Raw genomic sequence first — 23,266 nt, 5'->3', positions numbered from 1 at the left:
ATATAATCGCTTTTATTATAGTGACTATTTAATATATAATCACTTTGATTATGTAATATATAATCATTGTGATTATAGTGATCATTTTATATATAGTGATTTTTTATATATATAATCACTTTGATTATAGTGATTTGATGTATAATCACTTTGATTATAGGGATTATTTTGTATATAATCACTGTGATTACAAGCACTTTGATTATAGTGACTATATAATATATTATCACTGTGATTATAGTGACTATTTAATATATAATCACTTTGATTATAGTGATCATTTGATATATAATCACTGTGATTATCTAGTATATAATCATTGTGATTATAGTGATTATTTAATATGTAATAACTGTGATATAGTGATTAATATATAATCACTGTGATTATATTGATCATTTAATATATAATTACTTTGATTATAGTGATCATTTGATATATAATCACTGTGATTATAGTGATCATTTAATATATAATCACTTTGATTATAGTGATCATTTGATATAAAATCACAGTGATTATAACGATCATCTGATATATTATCACTGTAATTATAGTGATCATTTAATATATAATCACTTTGATTATAGTGACTATTTAATATATAATCACAGTGATTATAATGATCATCTGATATATTATCACTGTAATTATAGTGATCATTTAATATATTATCACTTTGATTATAGTGATCATTTGATATATAATCACTGTGATTATAGTGATCATTTAATATATAATCACTTTGATTATAGTGACTATTTAATATATAATCCCTTTGATAATAGTGATCATTTGATAAAAAATCACAGTGATTATAGTGATCATCTGATATATAATCACTTTGATTATAGTGATTATCTGATATATAATCACTTTGATTATAGTGATTATCTGATATATAATCACTTTGATTATAGTGATCATTTGATATATAATCACTGTGATTATTTATATAATCACTGTGATTATTTAATATATTATCATTGTGATTATAGTGATCATTTGTGATTATAGTGATCATTTAATATATAATCACTTTGATTATAGTGACTATTTAATATATAATCACTTTGATTATAGTGACTATTTAATATATAATCACTTTGATTATAGTGATCATCTGATATATAATTACTTTGATTATAGTGATCATTTGTTATAAAATCAGTGATTATAGTGATCATTTTATATATAATCACTGTGATTATTTAATATATAATCACTGTGATTATTTAATATATAATCACTGTGATTATTTAATATATTATCACTGTGATTATAGTGACTATTTAATATATAAGCACTTTGATTATAGTGATCATTTGATATATAATCACTGTGATTATAGTGATCATTTGATATATAATCACTGTGATTATAGTGATCATTTAATATATAATCACTTTGATTATAGTGACTATTTAATATATAATCACTTTGATTATAGTGATCATTTGATAAAAAATCACAGTGATTAAAGTGATCATTTGATATATAATCACTGTGATTATAGTGATCATTTAATATATAATCACTTTGATTATAGTGACTATTTAATATATAATCACTTTGATTATAGTGATCATTTGATAAAAAAAATCACAGTGATTATTGTGATCATCTGATATATAATCACTGTGATTATAGTGATCATTAAATATATAAGCACTTTGATTATAGTGATCATTAAATATATAAGCACTTTGATTATAGTGATCATTTAATATATAATCACTTTGATTATAGTGACTATTTAATATATAATCACTTTGATTATAGTGACTATTTAATATATAATCACTTTGATTATAGTGATCATTTGATAAAAAATCACAGTGATTATAGTGATCATCTGATATATAATCACTGTGATTATAGTGATCATTAAATATATAATCACTTTGATTTTTGATTATATAATCACTGTGATTATTTAATATATAATCACTGTGATTATAGTGCTTTTTTGATACATAATCATTTTGATTATAGTGATTATTTGATGTATAATCACTTTGATTATAGTGACTAATTAATATATAATCACTTTGATTATAGTGACTATTTAATATATAATCACTTTGATTATAGTGATCATTTGATGTATGATTACATTGATCAACAGAGATATTAACACTGTGATTATATTCATATATAATCACTGTCATTGTATACATAATTTTTCAGGAGATATAGTACCAAGTATATCAGATCTGAGACTAGGATCTTGTGATAATAAAAACAATGGTTTTGTCGGACTCATTAATTGGGTAAGTCTTTTATTACCAAAGTTTTGTGATCAAATGCTGGCCTGCAGAGCTATATTCTTTTATATCAGTGAGCCTGCAGAGTTCAGTTCTTTGATTTCGGTAAGCCTGCAGAGCTTATTCTTCTATTTCAATAACATCTTTCTTTTTCAGTTTAAACTATACCCATGCATACATCATTAGAGTTACATGATACCATCAAACCAATCGATTTTACCCCAACTGAGTATCAACTGTACAAACTACTGTCAAATCTGATGTCAAACAAACCAACTATAAACTCAGATATGAAACAACTCATCACTACCAACTGACAAACCCGATGCTAACAATACACAATACCAACTGTCAAACCAGGTATATAACATATCAGCTGTCAAACCATGTTTACCATACCGTACTGTCACACCCAATGTTATCTATCCAACTGTCAAACCTGATATAATTTATTTCTTAATTTAAATAAACTTATTTTTATATGTCAAAATGTGTTTACTGTTAACACTATGGCCAGCTGTCAAACCTACAAGCAACTGTCAACTATTTAACAAACTTACTATTGTAAAACTCACAGTTATCAAACTACTGTGAACTGTCAAACCTGTTGTTAAACATCAAACCTAGGGACAGCTGTCAAACCTACAAGTAACTGTGAAACCTACCCATTGTAAAATCTATTGTCATCTTTCAAACCATATGTCAAGTAACAAACTTAATATGTAAAACTCACAGTCAGATATCAAACTACTGTCAACTGTCAAACATCAAAAATATTGTCAAACTGTCAAACCTAGAAGCAACTGTTTATACTGAGTATAAAACCTGTTCTAAATTTTCAAACCAAGTTTCAACTATTAAACAAACTTAAACTTGTGAAACTCAGTTAACAAATTACCCATTTAACACCTTTTGTTACCTTTCAAACCTACCATCAATTTACAAAAGTACTATGAACTGTCAAACCTGTAAGCTGTCAAACCTGGCATACACCTTCAAATTTTATCAAACTGTCAAACCTATCAAGAATCAATTTCATTCATTAAAGGGATTGTAAAAAGGTTTTCTAATTTTTTGTGTATCGGGGACACTAATTGCATCAATTTGCACCATTTCAATTTTCAGTCAGACATCTGTGGTTCCTGCAAATACACAATAAATAAGTGTTTTATGACATCACTAATAAAAAATATGCTCGTATCAAACATGGCCTACATGATTAGTGGCGCCATCATTTCCATCAAACACTTTGTTTTAGTAGAATTGCAGGAACAACAGACGTCTGATTGAAAATTGGACTGGTGCAAATTAGGACTTTCAGTATCTCTGATTTTAAAAACGTCTTTACAATCCCTTTAAATTTGTTCAGCCCTTTCAAATGGTCCACTATAAACAGTCTGCAAAAGAACAAAAGCATAGTTATCAAAGGAAAACAGTCTACAACTACATCATAGTACCCATTTCCTGGATCTGATAAAATAAAACAAGAAATATATCTTTATTTACATAATATTAATAATAATAATAATAATAATATAGAGTAACAATTTAATATCACGATTATACCATAACCAAAGTTTTAGGCATTAGGACAAAAAATATCAGACAAAAAAATTTAACGAAACTAGTTTTATTCTGCACCCGATTGGGTTAATGAGGACTGGCAACGCCATAAAGTGTGCAATGAGGAAATTTTGCCACGCAGCAGCATTAGAATGCTTTTTCAATTTTGAACTGTCAGATCTTGACAGCCTGTAGCACAAAGGGCCTTGATTTATTGTTGAACGACTTAACACTTTTTTCATTTTTTTTTTTCACTGTCAGCCCCTTCCCACCTACATCACTGGTGGGTTGAAAAATCCAAAGGTATTATCTCGACCTCTGCTGGTATTGAACCCTGGACCTTCATGTTTCACTCAAAGTTTTACATCCTATATCCTGTTGGACTTATTGAATCGAAAAGGAAGTTTTACAGACCTTTTTGATAGCGATGCACTTTCAGCAAAATAATTCAATGTTTCCAAAATAACTTTTTAGATCTGTCCCTTTGGACACAATCAAAATTTGACGTCCAGTCAAAGAGGAAAATAGGATACTGTAAGAAAATAGCAATATTTATATACATTACAATGTCACACTAGTAAACCTTAACCCTGTTAACAAATAACTTATCTATTAAAGAGGCACTATCTCTTAGGTTGACCAAAAAATTGAAATTTTCAAACTAGGTTAAAATGAGTCTTTGTTCATCAGTGGACCTGGTGTCATAACTATACAACAGAATCTCTCTATAATCTAATAAATCTATAAATCTAAGTAATTTTGAAACATGCTTAGAACAGTGTTTCAATAATTATTTAGTTTAATGGATATATCATCTTATATAGAGATTCTATTCTTTAGTCATGACACCTGGTAAGTCTAACTGATGAATATATACACTTATTGACCAAGTTTTAGACTTGAAATTTTATGTCCATTACTAACATTTTACATTATAAGTACTTGTATTACATATTCTAGTCTTGTTTCCCAACCTATACAGGGGCCGTTAAAACTTAGTGTTTGATGACATCACAAAGTTTGTTTTATCATATAAGGCCTTTCAGGATGAGATACGTCATCAAATACATATTTTTAATGGCATTGCAGGTACCATAGATGTCTAATTGAAAATTGGAATGGTGCAAATTGATGCTATCAGTGTCCCTGATACATTTTAGAAAACCTCTTTACAATCCCTTTAGGACCCTGAACATATATTTAGGATAATAAAAAAAAAGGATCAATATTAAAGTAGCCAAGTTGAAATAAAATAAAAGAATTAATTATGAAATAATGACTTAATATTTATTAATGAAACATGACTTAAAGCAGCTGTACCTATTTTTTATGAGGTATTCAAGATGGCTATATACCTTTAAATTCGATCAATCCTATTTTAAACTGAAATCATATACAAATAAAATAGATCTGCGAACTCAGTAAAACTAAATATACATTACTGAAACATGATCAAAAATCATTGCACATTTTTATATTAAGTATCAATCTATTTAAGACGCCAATTTTGTTAGTTTTATGTTGTCGGTCTTCATTGTAATCTAACAAGATTTATACCAAGGTCATGTACTGATGATGTTTCAAGCTAACTTATAACAGACAATCAAGCGCCACTCTCCAGCTAATCATAATCACTTTTACAAGCGAGTGTTGGCAGTCTCATAATCTCATTAGTCATATCGCTCTACTTTGGGTTTTGCTATCCCACAATTCATTTAGACACAGATTCTGCATGTTGAGCTGTGATTGGTTGAAATGAATGTGAACAGTACACAAAATTGGTTGAAATCTTTTAAGATTACAATGGAGACCGACAAATCTTAACGAAATTGTGATCTAATTTTAATTAGATTGATAGAGTGCAAACCCCAGCACTAACATCTCAAGCCAGGAAATAATGGAGAGACTTAAGAGTCCAATGGACAAAAAACAGAGATTTAAAGAAAAATCTCAAAAGGTGAAATCAATATTTTGAAAACATATTTTAATTCAAGGTGTAACTTAAAGATACACTACCTCTTAGGATGACCAAAAAATTGAAATTTTTAAACTTGGTTAAAATGAGTCTTAGTTCATCAGTGAACCTGGTGTCATTTCTATACAACAAAATCTCTCTATAATCTAATAAATCTATAAAACTAAGTAATAATTCATTAAACTAAGTAATTAGTTTAAGAAGAGTTTTTCAATAATCATTTATTTAATGGATATATCGTGTTATACAGAGATTCTATTATTGAGTCAAGGCACCTGGTAAGTCCAACTGATGAATATATACACTTATTGACCAAGTTTGAGATTCTAAGAGGTAGTATCCTTTTAAAATATATACATATACATTTATATATATATATAAAGAATATAATCCAAGCATCAACTTATTTACAAGTATTTTTATATTTTCAAATTTCAAACTTCAAGGTTTTGCTTTATCTACAATGCATTTCTTATAAAAATATTTTTTTTTTTTTTTAGTGAATTGTAATCAAATTCCAATATTCAAAATTCAGAATTTTCACTTTTACAGTTTATTTGGCAAAAGGACAAAATTTGGGTGGCTGTAAGGGACAGATGCACCATTTTGTGGGGTTGATTTGAGTTTGAATATATATAAATAGTTTTCCGAAGTACTAGAAATGTATGAAAATTGCATAATTCCTTCAAAAAATATCTCCAAATATTTCCTATTTCTATATATGGCAGTGTCTCAAAAAAAGATGACTCGTCTTTTTAACATTTTTTAACATTCTGGACACACATGGATTTGAAGGCTCAAATTTTCGAAGGTGAGCTGTGAACACTACTACTGATTGGCTTTGCTAAAAAATTTATGTTTCTGAGGCTAAAAAATGGCGCACCTTTCGCAAAAATATTTATACAAAATGTAAAATTTAATAAACCAAGACATGGCAAGATTATTCTCCCTTGAAATTCTAATAAAAATTCCAAAACAAATGCGAGGTAAATTAATCAACTTATATTAAAGGAGTTTTTTCTATATTTGCTTAGATGTATTGGGAACACATCAATTTGTATCATTCCAATTTTCAATCAGACATCTGTGGTTCCTGAAACTCCGCTAAAACTAGCGCCATTGTCCTTATATATTATTAGCAGCTGTTGGTTTTAGAGAGATCGAAAAAATCGTTTCATAGTTAAAAGAATTAGGTCTGATTGTAAAATGTAATGGTGCATATTGATATCAGTGTCCCTACACACTAGGGAATTTAGAAAACCTCTTTACAATCCCTTTAAATTCTCTTATATTTCAACATTGACTTAAATCATAATAAAAAATAACTTAAAACAGAACCTAAAGTTTGTTTCTACTTCTATGTAAGTTTTTCAGACACTGATCTATTTCAGCCTGTGTCTCTTTTTAATTCTGACAACAGTGTATAGTATCAAACCACTGTAATCTGATTTTCTATTTAAAGGGACAGACTCTACATATGCAAATAGTCTTAAGAAGTTCTAGAAATGTACTAAATCGTGTAATTCCTTCAGAAATATCTCAAACTAGAAATTTCACTGTCTATTTCTATATATGTCTTTTCTATATGATAGTCTCAAAAGTCGTCTTTTTAATGTTTGGAAGCGGATTATTTTGGACACACATGGATTTTAAGGCTCAAATTTAACCAGTGAGCTGTGAACACTATTACTGATTGGCTTAGCTAAAAAATTTCTGTTTCTGAGACTAAAATACAATTGGTCAAACGGATGACGCCACTGTCCCTTTAATATCGACTGTAATCTGAACACACAAAATATATTCTTTTTATATCTTTTATGATTAGGCTTATCAAAAAATCTCTAATTGGAAAATAAAAACAACATATTTTCCAAAATAATATCAAAACTTTTTTCATCTTTTTTCAAAATATCACATTATAAAAACACTTCCAAAATTTCCTGAATTCTGATTGGCTACCATCAGTAACCGTTTTTAGTTGGCATGGTAATATTCTTTTTGAAACACGTCTGAGTAGGCAGGGGGAGGGGACGAGAGTTTATTTTTATGAAAGTTATTTGAAGTACTGGTGTAGGCTGGTGGTCCACTGTCAGATGGTGAATAGGCAGAGTGAGAAATTCCTGGGCCGCTTCTCGTGTGAACCTGATTTGTGTCTTCAGAGGACTGGAAATGAAAAATTTATATCAGAAAAATATAGGAAGCCTCATTAAAATGATTCATTTTTAATCAAATATCATTATTTTGGAGAAAATCTATAAAAATATCTAAATCTTGGGTTCGAAACCAAATTTGGGGTTGAAAAGCACCTTTCTTGGGGTCACGGAATAATCTAAAATCTTATTTGGTACATGAAAACCATTACAAATCATGAACATGATTGTTAGCTGTGTTGATGTTGAGCCACGCAATGCAAACCTTGTCACTGAATAAAAGGCACAACAATCACATAGATCCCTGGTTCCCAGGGGGGGTGTGGGACTAGGGTGTCAGGGTTGTGGCCAACTGGTGTAGGAGAAGAATTTATTTTGAATTGAGAGAGAACCTAAGATCATCACATGCCGGAAATGTGAATGAAACAAATTTTTGGGATGTGAAAGGTCCAGGTGATTGCTCCAAGGGTGTAAAGGCTGAGAAGGGTTGGGAACCACTGACAGATCAATAATTTACTGTCCATTATTGAACGATAAGGTAATATAAATGATAGTGATGTATGAAAAAAAATTAGAATAGAACAGGTTTTGACTTTGAGGGGTTGCAATCTGATGCCGGTGTCTGGCTTGAGGGAGGGAACTTCGTGCCAACATCTATAGTTTTGCTCGTTCCTACTTTATTAGCAAAGAACATTATCACTTGATGATGGAAAAAATGAAATGAATGCAGTTTTAGTTCTTACTCTTCTGCATCTAATTGGCTTAATGAAGACGAGCAGTACCATGCAGCGTGCAATGAGGTATATTGCCATGACAGGGGCATAAGCCTACCCTTTATCGATTTCCAACTGTGGAGGGATCTTTAATATGCACAGCCTGTAGCACCCTCCAACTGACAGACACTTTTCTTTCTTTCAGCCCCTCCTACTTACATCACTGACAGGGGGACAAATTCGAAGGTATTGTCTCGACCTATGCCCGAATTGAACACTGTACATTCACATTAGTGAGCAAGCGTCAAACTCACTGAGTTATTGCCCTTGACTTACTGTATGTATAAAGATAGGATCATCATGTAGTGGACTGTAGTTATATCTCCCGAATAACTACACCTTTACTGGGCCGATATCTCCATAAACACCTTGATAGAAGAGTAACAAAATAGACGAGTTATTGCCCTTGACTTACTGTATGTATAGAAATTGGATCATCATGTAGTGGACTGTAGTTATATCCCCCGCTTGTACTGATAATAACTACACCTTTACTGGGCCGATATCTCCATAAACACGAACACATTGATAACAGAATTAGAAAAAAACATAAACCAAACCTGAAAATAAATCAATATTCATTCAATTTTGCAAAACTGCATCACACAAAGTTATACACCTACATATTATTTTTTCATGAAGTGTACTTATAACTCTAGGCTTGTACATTTGAGAGAAGAAAACCACTCTACTTTCCATTAAATCAGTCATCAAGCGAAATAAACTGAAACATCTTTCGTTATTCCAGCCTCTGATAGCTATTTTGAAAGGGTAGGCTGGTGAAGAGACAGAAAAACTAGGCCCTGTTTTGTGGGAATTTCCGCACCTCAGAAGGGGTATTTTTTATTTTATCATGTATTAGTTTTAGAGGAATTGTAGGAACCACAGACGTCTGATTGAAAATTTGCTACACATTAAAATTCAGAAAACCTTTTTACAATCCCTTTAAAATTACTTACTAATTTAGTGTGATATTTTAGCATCTATAGTATATCAGCAGTCATTGCCTAACAAGTCAGTTCTAACGAGCTATCTAATTGACATTTAATTAACCAATTAATTATTAACTATCGTAGCTATACCATTCTGTTATGAAATGTTATCCATCAACATAATATCACAGTAACCAATTAGTCTAGCTCTATTTAGACATTTTTATTTTATCATGCCAATGTCTATTAACCCTTGTTACTGTCAAATATTTTGTATTTTTTCTTAAGCATGTGGTTCAAAAGCAATGGGATTTGGCCTGTTATTGAATCAAACCATCAGTGATACTTGTTTGTTAGAATTGTAGCATCATTATGACTTTTAATCATTTTAATTTAAGAATATTCGAATAGCAAAATGACGCCAAGTGCAAATTGATGCCATGTTAGAATTGACGTAAATTACTATGTGTAATCAAATTCCATGTCTTTCAAAAAAAAACACAAAAATTTGATGTAGATTTTCACGAGGTTCTAAAGAACAAACATGTTTTTCTTATTTTTTACCAATTATCACTGATATTGGAACCATGGTTGAATTATATCATCATCATTTTAGCCATAAACCAGTTTTTATTTAAACAGCCCCATCCCCTACTCACTATCCTAACAACCCTACTCGCAACCATAACAGCCCCACCCCTACCATAACAACCCCACCTCCTACCCTAACAGCCCCACCCCTAGAAATTTCAAAAACTCACCAAAAATACCAAAGCTCCCAAACTTTATATGATGAACAACACGTATTATAGCCACAGCAATATTCATCATCACTGCATCTAGAAAATAGAAAATAATATAGGTTATCTAGAAAGTTTAATAAAATCAGGTTATCTAGAAAATAGAAAATAATATAGGTTATCTAGAAAGTTTAATAAAATCAGGTTATCTAGAAAATAGAAAATAATATAGGTTATCTAGAAAGTTTAATAAAATCAGGTTATCTAGAAAATAGAAAATAATATAGGTAATCTAGACAGTTTAATAAAATCAGGTTATCTAGAAAATAGAAAATATTAAAGAATGGTTAAAATCTAGAAAGTTTCATAAAATCAGGTTATCTAGAATATAATATAGGTTAAAATCTAGAGAGGGTTTTTGTTATTAATTTATTCATTCCTATATAATCAATTCACAATTTAAATTCATTTCATTTAATTAATTCCACTGAAACTAAATGTTTGATGATGTCACTAATTGAATATATATTATATATAGCAGGTATCATATAGAAATGGTTTTTGTTATTAATTCATTTAAACCTATATAATCAATGCATAATTTAAATTGAAAAGAATTTAATTAAAATGAGTCACACATGATAATCAAAATGTAATATTTCTAAATTACCATGTATGCAAAACATAGGCTTGAGGCAAGTCTCGCAACAATACGTTCACCAGCAGCTTGATAAAGAGCTAAATATGAACTGTAAAACAAACTCTATATTGTAGCCTGTAGAGTGAGCACGAGCCAAAAAAGCAAAAAAACAAGATATCAGAGTTTTATGCGATATCTCTCAAGAAAATCATCGGATCCTCACCAAATTCAATAGTGCATATCTTCATAATGATATTGACACAAATATAAAAGATCAAAAGAATCTATAGAGAATTGTAGCCTGTAGAGTGAACACGAGGTAAATGTGAACGGACGGACCGACGGATGGACCAACAGGGATAACCACAATATACGCCCATACTTACGTGTGGGCGTATAAAAATCATATTCAGCAAGTGAGTTCTAAAGTCTAAGCTGTTCTCTACTGCAACGCTTCTTTGAAGGATGGCTCGATATTCACTACCAAAAAATATGCATGTATCACATAAGGCCCTTCGTGATTAGTGACCTCATCAAACACTAAGTTTTAGTGGAATTGCTAGAAACAGACATCCGATTGAAAATTGGAATAGTGCAAATTGATACTATCAGTGTCCCCAGTGCACATAAAGAATTTACAAAACCTCTTAACAATCCCTGTAACTGGGGTTTTATTGTGAAAACAAAATGGCAAATATCAGATTTTAAGTACTAGGAATGTAAGGAAATAGCTAAATCCTTCAAAAATACCTCAAACTGGGAATTTTACTTTCTATATATGTCTTTTCTATATATATCGCATAGTCTCAAGAAATGATGAGTCGTTCTTTCAACTGGATTTGAAAGCTCAAATTTTGATGGTGAGCTGTGAACACTATTACTGATTAGATTAGCAAAAATTCCTGTTTCTAAGACTAATTAAGGTTTCAAGTGGATGTATACGGTATAAAACAAAATATTCACTTACTTATCCCCCTCACAGTAATAACATGACACCTGGAAAACAAAACCAATAAGTTATTAGGCAAGTATTTAGGCGAGAGTCAGAATATATTTGAGTAAGAAAGTAGAAAAAGTTATCATGCACATCTAGAGACATTTCCAAACATCAACAAGCCCATTCTTTTTTCTTCATTAAATTTGATTGAAATATATGTCTTAAAAGCTCTTTAATAGATGAAATTGAACTTAATCAGCTGGTAATGTAAATCTGAAGCTGACTATACAAAGCTAAAATTGAGCTCTATCAGCTGGTAAAATAGAGATTTAGATGACTATACAAAATCTGAAATTGAGCTTGATCCAGACAGCTATTCAAAGCTTAAATTGAGCTCTATCATCTCATAAAAGAAATTCTTAGTGACTGTACAGATGAAATTGAGCTTTATCAGATGGTTAAGAAAATATTCAGAGGTATCTACAGATAGTTAAAATTGAGCTCTATCATCTGAGAAAAGAAATACTAAGTGATTATACAGACAGCTGAAATTAAGCTCTATCATCTGGTTAAGAAAATATTCAGTGGTTATACAGACTACTGAAATTGAGTTGTATCAGCTGGTTTAGAAAATATTCAGACTATACAGATATGTGAAATTGGGCTTAAATTAATTAGAAAAATATCAAGACAACTATATGTGTATCTAAATTATTTCATATCCTTCAGTTAGGAATTTCTTTCAATATGGTGCAATAACTTGGTTTTTAGGGTAATTTCATGTCAAATTTCTGATATCTGTGTCCAGAGGACCCGAAAATGAAAATAACCAATATAAATACGGAATGAATTTTTCTAAAAATATAGGATAAGATACAGAAGACATGACTTTCATCTGATTTTCATAGACATAGGAAACAGTCCTACTAAATTTCAGTATACCATATTTCTTAGTAGAACACAAAAGGCCTATTTTTTACTGACACTATATAATATTTCATAACAGCAGTAGACAACCATAATCTTTTTCAAAAAACAGTCCTAATCGTGATCAGATAGATTAGGCTGGGTATTTTTATAACCTGTACATCTGGTAGACATTCACTTCTCTTTCTTGGAGGTTTCTTTCTATGATATCTGAGCTCTATATTTAGAAACAGCTGAGTATGGGGAAAATTGGGTAACATTTTTTCTACGTAAATCTACAAAGAATGGGTCAATTTCGCAAAAGATTCGGTTCAAAGTTTTTGGTTTACTTAAGTATGCAAAGTTATATGGGTGACATTCCCAAAAACTATTTCAAAATGAACAAATTTACCTGTTTTATAAGGATTGACGAGACTAAAACGGTTCCAATTGTTTTCGCTTCCATCTTTGTTGACCTATAACCCATCAATATGACCAAAAGTCAGTGTCCCCGAACAGCACAAAAACTATAATAGAACGTGCTCCGAACTGACAACTGTTTTCGCTCATATACAGCCTAGATCATTGAACCATGTCGGTTTGGTCTTAACATTAATCAGCAAAGTTGTTTTTAGCCGATTAGTAATCGCTAATTAGAAATTAACAGTCGTATTCCAACATGCACGTCAGACTACTGGAACAGCTAATTCACCGGATGTAAATAATCGTCACGAAAAAAGACAGAATTTGATTGGCTGAAAAAACAACCACCTGTTTTAGTCTTCGGCAATTTACGACAAGTTACGACAATTTCCGCAATATTCCGCAATTTTACGGAAAAATTCCGTAATTACATAATTTAAAGGGACATGCTCAAGTAACTAATTTCCACTTCATATTAGTGATGAATTTTTTCAATTGACCCTTTGAATCTCATGAATTTCATCATCATCTTTCATCATCATCTTGGGCTTATAGAAAAGTATGCGGAACATTTCCAGGGTGGGAGAAAAAAGGAGAGGGGAATTTTTCAAAGGGAGGAGGTAGAGGAGTACTTGATCCTGTACAGTTGCTGTGTTGCGTAATAACCAAAACTACCAAAAGTATGCTAAAATCAATGTTTATAGCCGTTTACAATTAAAGGTTAGAGGTTCGTTATCCGTTTGACGAATCGGACTTAGCTTCAGAAACATGATATTTTCTGCTTAGCGAATCATAAATAGTATTCACAGCCCACCGTCGAAATTTGAGCCTTCATATCCACATGTATCTAGCATTATTCGCGTTTGAAAGTTGAAATGACGACTCGTCTTTTCTTAAAACTCTTATATAGAAAAGACAAGGGTCTATAACATAGAATAACAAAGAGAAATCCTTTTGAGGTATTATTGAAGGAATCATGCGCTTTTCGTACATTTCTGATACTTCTGAAAACTATTTATGTATACATGTATTCAAGACCAAAATCAACTCCCGAAAATGGCGATCTGTCGCTTTAAATTGACTTATTGAAGACTCTTACGCGAATATGCATGAACATGCACGCACGAGTTACATATAAATACCTTTAATAACCCAATAACCCTGAATAATAATAGTCTAATATTATAAACGTCTTGTGTTAACACACAGCACGATATACTCTCACCAATATCGACAGTCGACTCACAATATATCGACAGTCTTCCTTCTCTTCATATCAACATCGTGAGTTATTTTTGGTTTTCCTAATTAAGACTACAGAACTATATATACATACTACAATGGTAGAAGCCTGGTGGAGATACAGGTAAACAGAGCAATGGAGATGTATTATATATATTTAGCCTTGTCCTGGATACCGTTCATCCCGGGGGTAAGTTCGCTAGCTTACAGTACATATTATTCCTGGTTATTCCAGTATTCTAAGAATGGTGCCATGAATATCAGAAAATCAATACATTGCTATTTATACCGTTATAAAACCTTATCTCATCGGCATCGAACTTTCACCATAATCAATGTTTCTTGTATGATTAACCAACAACTGGTGTGTGTGTGTGGTTGTGGGTGGTTGGTGTGGGGGGAGGGGGGTGTCAGTCACAGGGGTAGGGATGTTGAAACAAGAGAATATTGAATAATCACACAAGGCTGAACTCAATAGATAGTTTACAGATGCACAACATTTTTGCTGGAGTTTGATGCATGTTTCCCTCCCAACCTCCGCGTTATTTTAACTAGACTAATGCCTGTCAGGTCACCCCTCTATGCTGGACTAGGACAGGGGCATTCAACCCTAGGGGGTAATAGTAAGGATTTATCATGGGATAATGAGGCGCTTTGTTGTCTTGCCTAGCATAAAGTTTTATGACAAATATAATTTTAGTCGTTCTATTCAGTCAGCCTATATTCTCCAGCATGTAAAAGATTTATGGAGGGAAGGGGAAATAGTAAGGATTTACAGAGGGAAGGGGGTAATAGTAAGGATTTATAGGGGGAAGGGGAAAATAGTAACGATTTATAGAGGGAAGTGGGTAATAGTAAGAATTTATAGATGGAAGGGGGTAATAGTAAGGATTTATAGATGGAAGGGGGTAATAGTAAGGATTTATAGGGGGAAGGGGAAAATAGTAACGATTTATAGAGGGAAGTGGGTAATAGTAAGGATTTATAGGGGGGAGGGGGTAATAGTAACGATTTTATAAGGGGAAGGGGGTAATAGTAAGGATTTTTAGGAGGAAGAAGGGTAATAGTAAGGATTTATAGGGGGAAGAGAGGTAATAGTAAGGATTTGGGACGGGGTAATAGTAAGGATTTATGGGGTACCGGGTAATAGTAAGGATTTATAGAGGTAAGGGGATAATAGTAAGGATTTATAGGGGGATGAGAGGTAATAGTAAGGATTTGGGACGGGGTAAAAGTAAGGGTTTATAGGGGAAGGAGGATAATAGTAAGGATTGTTTGTTAAGTATACATGTACTTCCTTTTGTGTTAAGGGTTGCAAACAGAACAAATGGTCGGGTGGGTGAAGTTGAATCGGGTGGCAGAGACCGAGAGGCGTGGGAGAAGCCGATGGAGTAGGGAGAATTCAAGAGGGATAATAGAGACATAGATAGGTGGGAGAAGCCGAGAGGAGTGGTAGAGACAGAGAGAGGTGTGAGAAGCCGAGATGGATGGTAGAGACGTAGATAGGTGGGAGAAGTCGACAGACGTGGGGGGGACATAGATAGGTGGGAGAATTCAGGAGATGAAGGGGAGACATAGATAGGTGGGAGAAGTCGAGAGACGTAGGGGAGACATAGAAAGGTGGGAGAAGTCGAGAGCGGTGGCAGTAACCTGGATAGGTGGGAGAGGTCGAGAGACGTGGTGGAGACACAGAAGTGTGAGAAGTCGAGAGGGGTGCCAGAGGCATAGATAAGTGGGAGAAGTCGAGAGGGGTAGTAGAGATCTAGATAGGTGGGAGAAGTCGAGAGACGTGGGGGAGACCTAGATAGATGGGAGAAATCGAGAGGGGTGGTAGAGACCTAGATAGATGGGAGAAGTCGAGAGACGTGGAAGAGACATAGAAAAGTGGGAGAAATCTAGAGACGTGGTAGAGACATATAGGGGTGGGAGAAGTCGAGAGGGATGGTAGAGGCATATAGGGGTTGAAGAAGTCGAGAGACGTGGGGGAGACTTAGACAGGTGGGATAAGTCAAGAGGGGTGGCAGCAGGCCCGTAACCAGCCCAATGTGCCGAGAGGGGTAGCCGCATTTGCATGGGGGGGCTGGGGTTTAGGGGCAAAATAGCTAATGGTGGCTTCAATTGAGAATTTGCTCTAATTTTGCAGGGGTGGGGCAAATGTATTTCCTTAGATACGGGCGTGGGTGGCAGTGACGTGTGAGAAGTTGAGTGGTAGGTTAAATGGGACAGAGGAGACATAGAGACGTAGGAGAAGCCGAGAGAGGTGGGGGGATTTGGGGAGATATAGGGGGAGGGGACGAAAGTTACCCTGACTATTAGTGGACCTTTAATAAATCGTTGCGGTTACAAATCTGGATAAAATCAAACAAACGTCATTTCCATAAGAGAAGAAGGTTTGTAGTGATATAGTTCACATTTATAAAAATATAAACACCTATACGTGACAGACCGCACGAATTGAGGACTGTCTTGAGTATGTAGTGTCTATTGGTTTGACTTGAGATAATGTAAAGCTATTTATTGGACAATAGATTCAATTGAAAAATAGGATATATAATATTCTATAACGTAATTTTGTAAATTGATAATCGTTCTTTATTCAGTACACCTCAACAGTAAGCCTAGTAACGTAATCATTTAACTTATTTTATATCAAAGGGATTGTAAAGGGGATTTGTAAGTTTTTTAAGTGTATCGGGGATACTTATAGCATCAATTTATACGATTTCAAATTTCAACCATACGTTAGTGTTTTCTGCAATTCCACTAAAACGAAGTGTTTGATGAGGTCACTTATGAGCTTTATGTGATAAAGCATATTGGCGATTAGTGATGTCATCAACCACTTATTTTTAAGAGTATTGCAAGAATCACAGATGTCTGATTGAAAATTGGAATGGTGTAAATTGATACTATCAGTGTCCCCGAAACACATACAAATTTTATATAACCTCTTTACAATCCCTTTAAAGAAAAAAGGCCTACAACAGGTCATATTTATCCTATCAACCTTGCACTGAAAATACTGGTAAGATCGCATCTTTAACGTAGGCCTAATAGTATTTCTGTCGACTTGCCAATTCTCTTATTATTGACGAATTATGTTGAATAATAATAATACACTGTTCAATTTGAAAATACTTATATTAGTCATCTTCGTAGTGTCAAGGTATATAATATATTCTTATATAGGCCATTAAAGGGATAGTAAAGAGATTTCCTTAAAATTTTATGTATATCGGGGACAATTGTAGCATATATTTTAACCATTCCAATTGATTCCTACAATTCCATTAAAAACATGTGTTCGATGACGTCACTAATCGAAAAATTAGCTTTTTTAAATGTAAACCCTGTATCGGGGACACCGATAGCATATATTTGAAATAATTGGTTCCTGCAATTCCATTAAAATTAAGTGTTTGATGACGTCATTATTCGAAAATATACTTTGTCACATAAAGTCCTTCGTGAATAGTGACGTAATCACGTAATTTAGTGGAATTACAGGAACCACAGACGTCTGATTGAAAATTGGAATTGTGCAAATTGATGCTATTAGTGTCCCCGATACACATAAAATTTTCATAAAAAACCTCTTTACAATCTCCTTAACTGTGTTTTTGTGATGATTACAAAAGTGGCAAATATAGGCTTAAATTCTAAAAATTTAGAAAACCTCTTTACAGTCCCTTTAAAGCAGTATCTTCACTAATGTTAATGTTATTGTTATCAAAATATGTGTCAAATATCTAAAAATTCAAAAAGATTATAATCATATATATTATATGAAATTATTTATTAACTGAAGTAATAGCTGTTTATATCGTATTGAAATGGTGAATGGTGATATATTTATTTTAGTTATACCCTGGTTGACGATACCTAGTTGATATTATTATGTTAAATATTTTATTTCTGCAGGTTCACGGTAAAATTTGTACATATCTCAACCGATTTGGTAATTTTAAAACCTTCAGGTAAGTCAATTTATCTATGTTTTAGAAGCATTGTCAGGAATTCTGTTGAAGCCAAAATGAACGACTTGATAGATAAACCTTGTCATTACTCCAAGGATAAACGTTTAAAGGTAGGCTATACCTCTTAGAATGGACATAAAATTTAAAGTCTCAAACTTAATCAATAAGTGTATATATTCACCAGTTAGACTTACAGGTGTCATAAGTAAAGAATAGAATCTCAATATAACACGATATATCCATTAAACTAAATAAGTATTGAAATACGCTTTTAAGCCTATTTCTTTACGTTTCAACGATTGGGACTACCGACATGATTGTTTACATAGGAGACCCTCTATTTGATACAATGACGTCAATAAATAACGACGTCATTGGTTATAATTACTACGCCTAATGTTTTGGTGATGAGGCAATGGCGTTTATGGTGATATAAACGCCACACGAATTTGTATTAGACCAATGGAAAAATAATAGCTAATGTAAATATTAGATTATAGAGAGACTCTGTTATATTGTTTTGACACCAGGTAAGTCCACTGATGAACAAAGACCAAGTTTAAAAATTCCATTTTTTTGGTCTTCCTAAGAGGTAGTATACCTTTAAGCTAAACACGGGGCCTCGAAATGATATTTATAAACTATGATAATGTTCACAACTTGCAAGTTATGGTCCGGTGAAGCATTGCAAAAGAATATTAGACGATTTTATCAAGGCAGAGGAGACAAACTATAATATTATTATTACCTCAAAATGCAATAGATTGTCTTCTTAAAGGGATTGTAAAGAGATTTTCTCAATTTTTATAGAGAAAGTGGACACCATTCAAAGAGTTTGATGACGTCACTAATTGTGATAAAGAATGCGATTATTGACGTCATCAAGTATTAGTTCTAGTTGAATTGAAGAAACCACAGACGTTTGATCGAAGACCGGAATGGTGCAAATTGATGTCAACAGTGTCCCCGAAACACATATTTTTTTTTTTTAAAAAAACCATCTCTAGAATCCCTTTAACTTTGTTTTTGTGATAATTACAAAGTGCAAAAATTGGCTATAACGTACTTCTTCTTATACCTTGACTGCAATAGCCACCTTTTAATATCCCGCAAGTCTTAAGTAACGCGAATCAAATTTTAATTTCCAACTTCCGTCATCTTACGAATTTCGTACTTATACCTTGACTGCAATAGACACCATTCTTGTATCACGCAAGTTTGTACATACAGCGATTTGATTGGATAGTACATTTGCGAATACAGCCAACCATAGCCCTCGATATACAATAATATTTACAGTCAATCTGTCGAGGGCTACCATTGGTTGTACAATCCTATCAAATTGTAGCATCCCGTGATACAAGGAAGGTGGCTAGAAAAGGAGTCAAGGTGTAAGACGAAGTTCGCAATATGTTGATCATTATGATAACATGTATACATTTTGATATAGTTGTATTGGCACACAAAGATGCTGTAGAAACGAATGTTGTGGGACGATGTATGAATTCTACAGACTCTGGTATTTCTGGTACGTGGAATATTAAAGTATATTGGTTACTAAGTCTGGGGTTTATGGTTACGAATACTTATATGGTTACATACTTACATGGTTATTTAGGTCTGGAAATAGCACCACTCCACCTGACTGAAATTGACGTTATTCCATCTGGTGAATTATAGTGGCATTCCCTTTTATCCCCACTTTTGTACCAAAATATGTTTCAGAATGCACCAAATCAATCCAATTTTCGCAAATTTTCTTGGGAGAACTCTCTCCAAACGTTCCATGAGGGGCTTGCAACTATGACGCCGCCACAGAGTTGCTGCATTTTGAATTTCATCCTCAACAGTTTTGTCTCCACTGTTTGTACCCCCCAGTCTCAGGAGGCTGACGCCGCCACTGCATACTACGCTCGTCCTTTCAAAAGTGATCTACAGAAATTCAAAAATAAATTTGACTTGAAACAGTATTATTAATTCTGATGAAAGGGGTTGAGGTGTTGAATGATTGAGTGAACTCAGGTTGATAAACTAATATCGACTATGACTGTGAACACTATTACTGAATAGCTCAGCTAATAAATTCCCGCTTCTGAGACTAAGGTACGATTGGTCAAACGGATGGCGAACTTTAATATCGTTTTCATTTATTTTTAAGGTTCGCCTCGTTTCTTTTGTTAGTTTTATTTGGAGGTTTATCTTACCTGGCTTGGCGACGGTGGATCAATCAACAAACAACATGTCGCTATCCTTCCGCCCCAACACATCATCGTCTCATTCTAGGTGAGTCCACATAGTCTTCTATTTACACAACGTTTCCGTACAAATTAAATTTTCTATTTACACAACGTTGCATTTTTTAGTTTCATGTTGTTTTTGCACAACGTTTTAGTACAAATTACATCTCCTACTTACTTATCATTTCAGTGCCAATTACATTTTCAAATTACACAACGTTTCCGTACAAATTATATTTTCTATTTACACAACGTTTCCGAACAATTTACATTTTCTATTTACACAACGTTTCAGTAAAAATTCCATCTTCTATTTACACAACGTTTCAGTAAATTTACACAACACAACACAAAATATATCTTCTATTGACACAACACAGTACAAAATATATCTTCTATTTACACAACACAGTACAAAATATATCTTCTATTAACACAACACAGTACATAATATATCTTCTATTGACACAACACAGTACAAAATATATCTTCTATTGACACAACACAGTACAAAATATATCTTCTATTGACACAACACAGTTCAAAATATATCTTCTATTGACACAACACAGTACAAAATATATCTTCTATTGACACAACACAGTACAAAATATATCTTCTATTGACACAACACAGTACAAAATATATCTTCTATTTACATAACACAGTACAAAATATATCTTCTATTTACACAACACAGTACAAAATATATCTTCTATTTACACAACACAGTACAAAATATATCTTCTATTTACACAACACAGTACAAAATATATCTTCTATTTACACAACACAGTACAAAATATATCTTCTATTTACACAACACAGTACAAAATATATCTTCTATTTACACAACACAGTACAAAATATATCTTCTTTTGACACAACACAGTACAAAATATATCTTCTATTTAAACAACACAGTACAAAATATATCCTCTATTTACATAACACAGTACAAATTATATCCTCTATTTAAACAACACAGTACAAAATATATATTCTATTGACACAACACAGTACAAAATATATCTTCTATTTACACAACACAGTACAAAATATATCTTCTATTTACACAACACAGTACAAAATATATCTTCTATAGACACAACACAGTACAAAAATATATCTTCTTTTGACACAACACAGTACAAAATATATCTTCTTTTGAAACAACACAGTACAAAATATATCTTCTTTTGACACAACACAGTACAAAATATATCTTCTATGTACACAACACAGTACAAAATATATCTTCTTTTGACACAACACAGTACAAAATATATCTTCTTTTGACACAACACAGTACAAAATATATCTTCTATTTACACAACACAGTACAAAATATATCTTCTATTTACATAACACAGTACAAAATATATCTTCTATTAATACAACACAGTACAAAATATATCTTCTTTTGACACAACACAGTACAAAATATATCTTCTATTGACACAACACAGTACAAAATATATATTTACACAACACAGTACACAATATATCTTCTATTTACACAACACAGTACAAAATATATCTTCTTTTGAAACAACACAGTACAAAATATATCTTCTTTTGACACAACACAGTACAAAATATATCTTCTATTGACACAACACAGTACAAAATATATCTTCTTTTGACACAACACAGTACAAAATATATCTTCTTTTGACACAACACAGTACAAAATATATCTTCTATTGACACAACACAGTACAAATAAAAACTTCTATTTACATCTACAATGACAATGCAACGTCAAGAATAACACTACAGACAAAAATATAATAAAATTTCATAAAATCAATACAGATGTTTGAATTTCTCAGGCTATCCTACACGACTATAATTTTGTAATTAATTGTTTTATATAAAAAAAAATTTATAGTACATAATAATATACAGATACACGTCCCCTTTCGACTATTATTTTTTCATTAAAGGAATACTACCTCTTAGAATGGACATAAATTTTAAATCTCAAACTTGGTCAATAAGAGTATTATATTCATCAGTTAGACTTACCAGGTACCATGACTAAAGAATAGAATCTCTATATAACACGATATATCCATTAAACTAAATAATAATTGAAACACGTTTCTAAACATGTTTCAAAAATATTTAGTTTAATGTTAAAATGACGCCTCGTCTTTTCTTGAGACTCTGATATATATAGAAAAGTAAAATTCCTAGTTGGAAGTATTCTTAACCGAATTTTCATACATTCTAGCACTTTTTATAGTACTATTTACATTCATGACTAAAATCAACCCCCCAAAAATGCTGCACTGTACCTCTTAGAATGGACATAAAATTTTAAATCTCAAACTTGGTCAATAAGAGTATATATAAATCAGTTGGACTTACCAGGTACCATGACTAAAGAATAGAATCTCTATATAAGACGATATATCTATTAAACTAAATAATTATTGANATACACTTCTAAGCATGTTTCANAATTACTTAGTTTAATGAATTATTACTTAGTTTTA

General features: G+C 32.2%; 3 protein-coding genes across 3 annotated transcripts in view; 2 read left to right on the top strand and 1 right to left on the bottom strand.

Annotated features, from left to right (window-relative positions):
• The window catches only part of LOTGIDRAFT_143440 (hypothetical protein), a gene marked incomplete at both ends in the record, with an annotated part of 2,473 nt that extends 1,462 nt beyond the window's left edge, over positions 1-1,011 (top strand). The window contains one exon of the mRNA XM_009053926.1: positions 558-1,011. Within this exon, the coding sequence (XP_009052174.1) occupies positions 558-1,011 (454 nt within the window). The remainder of the gene's footprint in view (positions 1-557) is intronic.
• Positions 1,012-7,779: 6,768 nt separating this feature from the next.
• LOTGIDRAFT_174586 (hypothetical protein) lies at positions 7,780-13,349 on the bottom strand (the record flags this gene model as incomplete). Its single annotated transcript, XM_009053925.1, has 5 exons — positions 7,780-7,968; positions 9,144-9,288; positions 10,422-10,499; positions 12,008-12,036; positions 13,296-13,349. 5 exons carry the CDS (start codon positions 13,347-13,349, stop codon positions 7,780-7,782), a joined length of 495 nt encoding a protein of 164 aa, XP_009052173.1.
• An 8,573-nt stretch (positions 13,350-21,922) lies between these two features.
• Positions 21,923-23,266, top strand: part of LOTGIDRAFT_143413 (hypothetical protein) — a gene marked incomplete at both ends in the record, with an annotated part of 4,786 nt that continues 3,442 nt past the window's right edge. Inside the window, one exon of the mRNA XM_009053924.1 lies at positions 21,923-22,166. Within this exon, the coding sequence (XP_009052172.1) occupies positions 21,923-22,166 (244 nt within the window). The remainder of the gene's footprint in view (positions 22,167-23,266) is intronic.

This window comes from Lottia gigantea (assembly GCF_000327385.1).
Source record: "Lottia gigantea unplaced genomic scaffold LOTGIsca_203, whole genome shotgun sequence".
In the NCBI taxonomy this organism is placed as follows: Eukaryota; Metazoa; Mollusca; class Gastropoda; family Lottiidae; genus Lottia; species Lottia gigantea.
The sequence above is the reverse complement of the archived record's forward strand: the minus strand, read 5'-3'. Positions and strand labels throughout refer to the sequence as shown.